This window comes from Gracilinanus agilis, chromosome 1 (assembly GCF_016433145.1).
Source record: "Gracilinanus agilis isolate LMUSP501 chromosome 1, AgileGrace, whole genome shotgun sequence".
Taxonomy (NCBI): domain Eukaryota; kingdom Metazoa; phylum Chordata; class Mammalia; order Didelphimorphia; family Didelphidae; genus Gracilinanus; species Gracilinanus agilis.
Window position 1 is genome coordinate 21,097,812 of NC_058130.1, and position 10,594 is coordinate 21,108,405.

Sequence of the window (10,594 nt, forward strand, 5' to 3'; positions counted from 1 at the left end):
AGGAAGGAAGAAGGAAGGAAGGAAAGAAAGAAAGAAAGAAAGAAAGAAAGAAAGAAAGAAAGAAAGAAAGAAAGAAAGAAAGAAAGAGAAAGAGAGGAAGAGAGAGAAATAAAGAAAGAGAAAGGGAGAAAGAGAGAAAGGAGAGAAAGAAGGAGAGAAAGAAAAAGAAAGTAGGAAAAGAGAGAAAGAGAAAGGAAAGGAGGAAGGAAGAGAGGAAGGAAGGAAGATATTGCTCCACCATCTTGAGCTCTTGGTCTATTATCTATCTCATCCTTCTCAATTGCAAACCCACTGTGTGTTTTTATTTTTTCCTTATCTTCCTATTTCTGAGCCTGGTAACCTGGATCTTGACATGTAATCATAAGAACTATACATACATATAATGCTTTAAAATTTTCAAGGGTTTTCATCAGGAGTAAATTTTTTCAAAGAGTCTCACAACCTTTGTGCCCTATGCTTTTGGAAAATCACTGTTTTGTGCTGTTGTATTATGAACCATATATCTTATTAACTTGTTTTACTTATTGGTCCTCTTCTTATATATTAGTTTAAGGGAAGGGAAAGGAAAGGAACAAATATTTAATGATTGCCTTCTTTGTGCTAAGTGCTAAGCACTTAGCAAATATAATCCTATTTGATCCTACAACAACCCTGGGAAATGGATGCTATTTATAGTTGAGGAAACTGAGGCAGATTTGCCTGGGGTCACACTTCTAGTAAGTATCTATGGCCAAATTTGAACTCAGGTCTGGTGATCTATCTGTTCCCTGAAAGTAACGTCCAGAAAGTGACATGTCTAGAAATGCTGTTATGTAGCAATTTGTCCAAAAAAGATCACAGACTGCCCTGGTCAAACCTTGTCCGGAGAACTGGGTTTGATGCTGGTGCCACATTTTAAGAAGGATATTGATTGGCTGGAAAGGCAACCAATACGGCGAAGGGCCTTATGAACCTTCCCTATGAGTATTCACTGAGGGGAGCAAAGACATTGGGTGGAGATGTCTTGAAAGCTGTCACTCTCCCCATTTCTAAAATGATGGAACTGGATGAGACGGCCTCTGAGGCTCCTGCCAGCTCTCAGTTTACAATGGGTTTGAGTCTCTGTCATGTAGAAGAGGAATCTAGGTTTAGTGGCAGGAAAAACTCCCTCACAGGGTTCCCTCTGGAGGTGGTGGTCTCCTCCTCACCGGAGGTCTTTCAGCACAGATTGGATGACCAACGGTCAGATATGCGGTGAAGGGGATTCTTGGTATTATCATATTACATGTTCAGATAATAAATGCAAAGAGCTTTATGAGCCTTAAATAAATTACTATAGAAATGTTAGCTATTATTATTGTTTAGGTATGGGTTAGACTTTGAGGTCTCTCTTAATTCTGAAATTCTGTGGTTTCCTACAAATCCCTTAAAATAATTATCATTTTGGGGGACGTGGTACCTAGGTGGCTCAGTGGATAGAGAGCCAGTCTTGGAGATGAGAGATCTTGGGTTCAAATCTGGCCTCGGATGCTTCCTAGTTGTACGACCCCAGGCAAATCGTTTGCCTAGCCCTGACTGCTCTTCTGCCTTGAAAACATTACATAGAAGGAAAGTGAAGGTTTTTTTCTTATATCATCATTTTAGACGCCTTCAGTGAAAACTGGCCTTCCTCTTTCTGAGCTTCATCTCCACCCACCCCAGCTACCTCTGACTATCATCCCAACTTGGGGAGATTTTTGTTTTGTCTATGTTTGCCAAAGGCATGCTGGAAACTTTCTCCCACGTTGTAGGATTCCAGCTTAAAATGAATCTGCTCTACCCTCGATCAACAGGGCAAGAAATTCAGGATTCTTTCAAAATTTTTTTCTTTTTCAACTTTTCCATCCCAGGAAGGCCCCCAAAGGATGCTAGTTCTCAGCTCAGCTGTCTCCTTTATGCACTCACTCAGAGTCTAAGGAACTTTGAAGTCCCATTTTGGGGAAGGATCAGTCCATAAGTTCATTCCTTTGGGCCCCTTTGTTGCTCATGCCGAACCCAGAGTTTGGGCTTTCTATTTTAAGCCAAATCCAGAACGTGGCTGGGTTAGGTCATAATAAATTGCTCTCCAACATCCTGTTTATGTAAGGGAGGCTTGTTTTGAACAGCTAGGATTAGTCCAGCCTCATTTCTATGATTTGTATGCAAATGACTCATAAATTCAATTTCCTTAAAAAGGACCGTGTAATGGACCTGAAAGAACATGCGTCCAACATGTCTGGACTCCTGTCAAGTCAAAGATGGGAGGCATTTATCCATCAGAGGATCTCGGGGAGAAAGAGGCGACCGTAACATGGTGGACCCCTTTGGATTTAGCATCGGAAGACACACTTCTTTTAGGCAAATCGTTGCACTCCTTGGTTCCCTCGGCTGCAGCATGAAGGGGGTCCCTAAGGTCCCTGCATGCCGGAGGGGCTCTGGCCCTTCTCTTCTCTGGCCTCAGATTCCTCATCTCTAAAGTGAGGAGGTTGTGCTAGATGACTAAGGGCTCTTCTGCTTCTAAATAACTCATCCTATGAGGCAGACCAGCTGCCTCTCCCTCCTCCCGAGGACTGCTCTGTGGCACCTGCCAGAGGAAGGGAGGAAGAGAGCAAAGGATGCCCGCAGGGGGCTCTGGAAGGCAGAACGTGACTTGGGGCCAAGATGCCAACTTAACCATCTCAGCCCTTCCTTCCTCCTCCCAAGAATCACAGACCTCGAATGTCATTGGTGAAGCCCATCGAATCAACTCTCTCATTTTACAAATGTGGAAACCGAGTCCCCAAGAAGCCACAAGAGGCAACCTTAGCCTCTTGCCTCGTCGTCCAGCGGGCTTCTGACATCTTCCCTCCCTAAAGTGTTTTCCCGCTTCCTGTCTCTGGTCTTTTCCCTCCAGTTTTGTGCTTTTAGCATTAGCATCTTCACGGTGCGGAGCCCCTAAAGAGCTTTTCTTCGGACAGCGGCGCGTAAGCGGCCGTGGCAGATGTGGCGAAGGTCTCCGGGGCCGGGTTTCTGGCCCGGCTCTCCTTCCCCATTTCAGTTCCCTTTTGCCCTTGTCTGCTTGCATGAGGAGGGCCAAGAACTTGCGTTTTTCTTACCCGTTCAGCATTTTCATCAAGGTGGGACAAATGATGTTGTGGGAGTCCTTGATCTCCATCAGGAGCATGATGTCGCAGCGTCTGATGATCTGAGGTGGGCAAAGGGTGAGCAGCACGTCAGAGGGGGAACCGTCAAGATATCTTAAACTGGGCCGTGGCCACGAGGGGCATCCAGCTGGGACGCCGCTTCTGGACCCAGGAGAGCCCAGATAGTGACGCTGGCCAAAGGGGAATTGAGACCCCGAGGAGTCTAAATAGTGCGGTTCTGTGACTAGGATGGGGATGAGGGCCGTGGAGCCCCCTGCGATGAGGGACTCCTCGCTGAAGAAAGTCCTTCCCAAGCACGTCGGGGCCTCCTTTGACACCTCGAGCTTGCTTAGAGGGGAGTCTGGCTCAAACCAGATTCAAATGTAGATGGGAAATGTTGAACAAAATAAATAAAAATATGATAAGACAAAGATGAAATTCTATTTTATAACTGAGCCCCTCCCTCCCCAGGGACCCCAAACCAGGCCCTTCTGACTCTGAGGTCACCTCTCCGTCCACCAGGTCACTTTGCAGTAAGGAAATGTGGAGCTATTGAATGTTCCTGACAAAGGAGGGCCAAGTAGTGAGCGGCATTTGGGGAAAATTACATGGCACTGGCGGCGACACGTAAGGACCAATGCTCAGTGACTTCCTGCCTGTGTGACACTGGCTAAGCCTCTTCACCTATAAAATGAGGGAGCTTTGGGGTGTTGTGAGGAAGATTAGTTAGTAATTAAGTATTAAGGTTGACCTAGCAGGAAGGCTAATACTTAATTACTAACTAATCTTCCTCACAACAGGGCAGCTGGGTAGCTCAGTGGATGGAGAGTCAGGACCAGAGACGGGAGGTCCTGGGTTCAAATCTGGCCTCAGACACTTCCCAGCTGTGTGACCCTGGGCAAGTCACTTGACCCCCATTGCCCACCCTTACCAATCTTCTGCCTTAGAGCCAATACACAGTATTGACTCCAAGATGGAAGATGAGGGTTTTAAAAAATAAATAAATAAAATAAAACGAGGGAGCTGGACTTTTACAGTTGGGTCCAGCCCTGAATCTATGACCTTAAGTGGCTACTCTGGACAAAAGGAGAGTGATTTGTAGCCCGAGACATTAAAGAAACAAACATCTCCTTCCGGTGCTTCCAGGCAGATTTATGGCCCTGGAGTTCAGGAAATCAGGCGGTAAACATGTCGGTCCTTATACTTCCAGAGCCAATCACTGAGTATCACTGTTGTCTTTCTTTCTATATTTATACAGTTGTTTATTTGTTTCAGTCATGACCCCACTTGGGTCTTTTTTGGCAGAGATACTGGAGTGGTTGGCCATTTCCTTCTCTACTTCATTTGTAGATGAGGAAACTGAGGCAAAATAAAGGTTAAATGACTTGCCCAGAGTCACACAGCTAGCAAGTGCCAGAGGCTGGATTTGAACTCAGGAAGATGAGTTTTCCTGACTCCAGGCACTAGGATGCCCTCTAGAGGTCCCTTTTATACAGAAAACTCCCTTATACCAAAGAAACCACAGATCTGGGATGTAGTACTATGGGACACACACATGTTTAAATGTCACATATTTAGACAACACCACCCTTTCTCAATCAGTGCAAGCCAAATCCCGATGCGTGTGTTCAACCACGTATTTCCTGTGTCAATATTTCATATCATTTTTTTAAAAAGTTGTAGACAAGAAGACTTCATTTTTTTTTCTTTTTAAAACCCTTATCTTCTGTCTTGGAGTCAATACTGTGTATTGGTTCTAAGGCAGAAAAGTGGTAAGGGTGGGCAATGGAGGTCAAGTGACTTGCCCAGGGTCACACAGCTAGGAAGTGTCTGAGGCTAGATTTGAACCCAGGACCTCCCCTGTCTAGGCCTGGCTCTCCATCCATTGAGCCACCCAGCTGCCCCCAAGAGGACTTCATTTTATAAGATCTCAGCACACACAGATTCAGTATTCAAGACTGGCAATCAAAAAATAAAAAATAAAGGCAGAAAAATACACAAAATAAAGTTGTTAATTACAAGCTCAATCTATGCTATTTTCCCAAGTGCTATAAAGTCTCACAGCAGTTCACCCAATCACGGTCATTCTTGCTCCGAGAAACATTAGTGTGAGTCACTACATTTTTCGCCAGACATTAGCTCCCTCCTCGTCCTCTGTCCAGAGTTCTCGCCTGTGACAAGTCATGCCTGCATCATGCAGGGATGCTACTTAGTTATTAATAAAGGCCCCAAAGGACAAGAGCAGGGATGCTGCTAGTTCTGATGAGCTCAAGAAAAGCCATAAAGTGCTTCTGCGGGGTCGAGCCTCGAGAGTCCAGGTCCACACTCTGTCCCCTCCGCCCCGTCGCCTCTGCTTAGGAAAGCTGTAAAAAACATCCCTGCTTTCCCAATGACATTTCCCACCGATTATCGCTTCCCTGGGCTGCCTCCTGTTTGCCTCTAGAAAAGCATCTGATTTTAAAGCCAGCAACAACCAAAATCTCAGCCCTGCCGGGGATGTCTGCCTGAGCTTCAGCGGGGCGGGATGGGCTCTCTTGGACCCCTGCTCTGGCTCTTATCCTAGTTCACGTCTTCCCTTCCAGAAGACGCCACCCATGACCATTTGCCCCAAGCTCCATTCCCTCCTCAGGATATTCCTCCCTTTTCCTGTTGGAGCGTCCTCTCCTGGCTTTGGAAGCTGAGGGCAGGGCGCAAATGACTGGTGGGAATCCAGAAAGGCCTCCTGTAGGAAAGGAGCATCAGCTCTGAGCCTCGAAGCTGACCTGAGGATGGGGTGGTAGACTTGGACTCAAGAAGAACTTAGTTCAAATACTGCCTCAGGTGCTTAAGTCACTTCACTTCTGTCTACCTCAGTTTCTTCATCTGTAAAATGGAGATAATAACACCACCTACCTCCCAGGGTGGTTGTGAGGAGCCAATGAGACAACACAGGTAAAATAGCCTGCAAATCTTAAAAATACTTTCAAGGGCTAGTTATCTTAGTCATGAATGAAGGGTTCTAGGAGATAAGGATGGAGAGGGAGAGCTTTCCAGGCTGCTTGGAAGATAAGATGTTCTGATTCAGCCCTATCCCTGGACCCTAACTGCCTCCCAGCTCCTGAGCAGTGAAGTTTGGGGGCATATTTCTGTCCCACTTCAGTTATTCTGAGACAAAGTCCCCCCCACTCAGTCCCCGAACCTCAGCATTAATGGCTCTCATGACTATATCCACTTCTCGTTCCCACTGCTCTCTTTCCAGGGTTTGCATTTCACTGGACTGATAGTTGTTCCCTTGGCTTGATAGTACAGAAGTCATCCCCCTCCCCTTCTATGAGTAACCTCTTTCTTCATTCTCCCACCCAAATTGTCCTCCTTCAAGGGGTTCCTCCTGTCATGGAGTTTTTTCTGGTCCCCAACTATTGGTGCTCTTTCCCTCCTTGATTTTCCTTGTACTTGACTCTTTCGTGTATATGGTGCAGCCCTCTCCGCCCCAACATCCCCAAGAAGAAGGTAAACTCCTTGAGGGCAGGATCTATGATTTCATTTAGTCTTTATATCTTGAGCACCTAGTACAGTGCCTAACATATAATGTTGTTTGTTGGCATTTTCTTTTGTGGAGTAGTCGAGGTATCCCTTACCAGTGATGGTGAACCTTTTAGAGACTAAGTGCCTAAACAACCTCCTTCCTGCTGCACGTGAACCCCCAACCTTACCCTAGACAGGGGAGGGAGAAAGTTCTCCCACTGGGCTGCTGGGCAAAGGGGTGGGTGATGTGAGAAATGTCCTCAGGTTCAGTGGAGAGTGGGAAGGGAGCAGCCCCCTCCAGCACGAATGCCATAGCTTCATCAGCACAGCCTTAGACCCATGGTCTCCATCAGGAATTTAGGGTTTAATTTAAACCATAAAATCACAGAATGGTAGAGCTGGAAGGCTCCTTGAGAGTTCATCTAGTCCATTCCCTTCCTTTTACAGGTGAGGTCCCTAAAGCCCAGAGATGGTAAGTCACTGACCCAAGGTCACACAGGTTTGAGCCCATATCCTGTGGCCCCTAAATGGTCCTTCAGCCTTCCCAAGGCCACATAGTGGGCATCAGGAACAGGGTCATCCCTCAGGACTCCAGACTCTCTATCTGGCTCTCTTTCCATCATCCCATGCTATTTCAGATACATTACAGAATCAAACTGGTTCAGTCAACAGGCGTAGGTGGCAAAGATCATGAATCATCAGTAAACACGTGAGGCAAAGTTTCATTTTCAGCCAGTGGGCAACATGGGAATCACGACTCTCAGGGGAATCCTGGGGCAGGTCTACCTACCGGAGGCAGGGAGGTCCCAAGGCCCCTCCATGGGAATACTTAGGACATAAACAAGCTATTTCTCTAAAACAGAAGCTACCCAGTTGACTACAACAATGCAAAGAGAAAAAGCAGGGAGGAAAAACCTGAAACTGAATGTTACATCATTTCATTGTCCTGAAAGAGCTGAGAAAATGCCCCTCCCTCCCTCCCTCTCTTCTTTGCAGAGGTGAGAAATTCTGGGTGGGGAGTTTCTCATTGGACATGTTGCCTAGTTTGGGTGATTTTTTTTGTCAACTCATTTTTTTCTTTGTTATAAGGGATGACTTACTAAGTGGTGAGGCAGGGGGGTGGGAGGGAATATATTCAGAAATTAAGGTGGCATTAAAAAAGATACCAATAGGATGTAGACTCTAAACAGTCACCCCAAAGCAAACATTAATAATATGGAAATAGGTCTTAATCAAGGACACATGTAAAACCTAGTGAAATTGCTCATTGGCTATGGGAGGGGGGTGGCAGGAGAGGGAAAGAACATGAATCATGTAACCACAGAAAAATATTCTAAATTGATTAATTAAATAAAAGATTTTTAAAAAGATACCAAGAAAATTTTTAAATGTTAAAAAAAACTCAACAACAACCCAGCCAGCAACAACCTTTTAAAGTGATGAATAAGCAAGCAGTGCTACTTCCTACCTCTGTTACCTTGGGCAAGTCACTTATTAGCTCTTTGGGTCTCCATTTCCTCATCAGTAGAGACCAGAAGAATTTCAAGGTCCCTTCTGGCTCTAAATTTCTAATCCTACTGTGGCTCCCTTAACCATTACTGATTAACCATTAGGGACTCCACATTGTGAAAGAGGAAAATTTTCCTTGTGAATCCGAGTCCTCCCCACCCACCCCTATCATGGCTGTGCCTCTCAGGCCATTCTGAGTGTGGCAGGGATATCAGTTTGCTAAACATTAGGACCAGATCTCACCCCAAAGCCCAAGATTATCCTTAGCCCATCCTTAAGGCCTCAGTTACTCTCATTGCTTATCTGAATTTGCCAGCTTATCAAAAAGACAAGAAAAGCAGGGTTTGAAGGAAAACAAAGGAAAGGTGACTAAAAAAGAATGGGCCAGCAAAGAATCTCCAGAATCTCCACTGGGGGTGGACGGGGAGCCTCAAAAATGCTTAGGAGGCTTTCTGCATTCGGATGAATTCATTTCAAAATAAATAGTTACTGATTAAGTCAGGAATGGTTGGGGGGGGCGGCATTCGTTGTAGGAGAAGAGATTTAGGACCAGAAGGGGCCATAGAGTTCTTCTAGTCTAGTTTCCTCATTTTACCGATGAAGAAACTGAGACCCAAAAAGCTGTTGAGTGACTTGCCCAAGGTGACAGAGGCAAGAAGTAGTTGACTTGCATGGATGTTTGGGATTGGGTAGTTAATCACAGATCTCAGATTTGGAAGGAAACTCATTGGCCCTCTAGTCCAACCTATAATTCACTTCTGCAATCTCCCTCCAAAGGAAGCCCCCCCCCCCCCCAGGATAAAAGTCCCAAGGGATCAGCCAGCCTGTGCAGGAAGACCTCCAGCGCAGGGGAACGCAGGACTCCTAAGGCCGCCATGGTGGGGGGCTAGGGGAGAGGGGGCTTTTTTAGAAAGTGTTAGCACTCTGCTACTTCCACCCATCATTGTTCCTTGTTCTACCTTTGGGGGACAAACAGAACAAGATATTCTCCTTCCCCGTGAGGCACCAATCTGGGATTTCCAAGACCTGAGGAATATCTTGGTATATCTCAATGAGGATAGTCTTTGCCCAAAGCAGGCTGGCCCTTTCTCTGTCTGCAATCTAAAGAGGGTTGCCTGAGGGGCACCGAGAGGGTGGGGGACCCAGGTTCCCATAGCCGATATGGGTCAGGGGTAGAACCGAAACCAAATCATCCCCCTCCAAGTATTATGATTCCATTTTTCAGATGTGGTAATTCATCTCAACTCAAAGAGGTGGATCAGTTTACCCAGTCTGAACCCAGGATCTGGGATCATTGTTCCAGATTTGAAAGAGGCCAACTACCCCACCCCTTCATTTGGCAAATAAGGAGACGTGTTCAGAAAAGTTGAACAATTTGCTCAGGGTCACACAGCAAGCAGGATTCGAACCCCAGGCAGCTCCTGACTCCAATTTCAGCATGCTCATCACTACTGAGCACTGCCACTCTGGGTGCTAGCTTCAAAGAAAGGAAGGATTGGCTGAGGCAGTTGCACTAGAACTCCGTTCCCTAATTTTCCTCCTTAACAGAGAGCTCGGCTTTCAGGTCCAAGAACTCTCCAAAGTAGAGCCTGACCATTCTTATTTAAGTCAGAGGTCTCGGGGTCCTTACCTTTACGATCACATCCATCACTTGGGAGTTGTCCCTCTTTGCTGCCCCAAAGGACCTCACATTAAAGGAGCAAATTTTCAAGGTCTGAATGCTGTCCAGCATGAAGAGGAGCAGCAGCAGGGTGACAGGCAGCATCCTCGTCATCTTGGTGGCCTTCTCCAGCCCAAGCCCAAGGTGCAGCTTGGTATGTGAGTGCTGCTCCCAGTGCAAGCTCTGCTGCAGCCTGCAGGCTTATATAGGGTGTAGACAGCAGGAATAACTGGCTTCCTTCCTTCCTTCCTTCTTCAAGCTTTCACTTCTCTGAAGAAAGAATTAAAGGTCACGGGCTTTTTGCCCAGAGGGAATCTTCAGCTTTTTGGCTAAGATTCATTGCAAAGCAAGCTTGTCATAGGAATTGTTTGTTTACCACGTTAGGAAATCAGTTTAGTCTTCTGCCCCAACTTTGCCCATCCTGGGGGAAGAGATGACAAATGGGGTGAGTACCAGAGGGCCACAGCTGGCCTTAATCTCTGCTCCCAGCCACAGCTCCATCTCAGAGCTCTAAAATCCAGTGTTTCCCAACTTTTACAGACTTTGGATGCTCCCCAAGATCATCAGAAAGCTTGGGGGGCACAGGGAGGTAATCTGGAATATTCCTGGGGGTGGCCACTGCAGAAACACAGCATCCTGGCACCTGCAGCAAAGGGTTATTGTGGGAAAGCCTAGAGCCTGGAGAGAGCATCATACCACTCCATGTCAGGGAGAAAAAGGCCCAAGACCGTCTCTCCTCTAGAGGAACTCCTAGGCTACCATGCAAATAGCTATGTACAGGCAAGCTCCATGCAGGCTAAAT

The 10,594-nt window shown here is 46.4% G+C and overlaps 1 protein-coding gene across 2 annotated transcripts in view; it reads right to left on the reverse strand.

Moving 5' to 3' along the window:
* Positions 1-9,910, reverse strand: part of DNASE1L3 (deoxyribonuclease 1 like 3) — a 22,609-nt gene extending 12,699 nt beyond the window's left edge. For both annotated transcript variants that reach the window (XM_044659051.1, XM_044659031.1), the window contains exons 1-2: positions 9,763-9,910; positions 3,093-3,181 (exon numbers count right to left, since the gene is read on the reverse strand). In XM_044659051.1, the coding sequence (XP_044514986.1) occupies positions 3,093-3,181; positions 9,763-9,906 (233 nt within the window). In that variant the 5' untranslated portion in view covers positions 9,907-9,910. The remainder of the gene's footprint in view (positions 1-3,092; positions 3,182-9,762) is intronic.
* Positions 9,911-10,594: the final 684 nt, after the last annotated feature.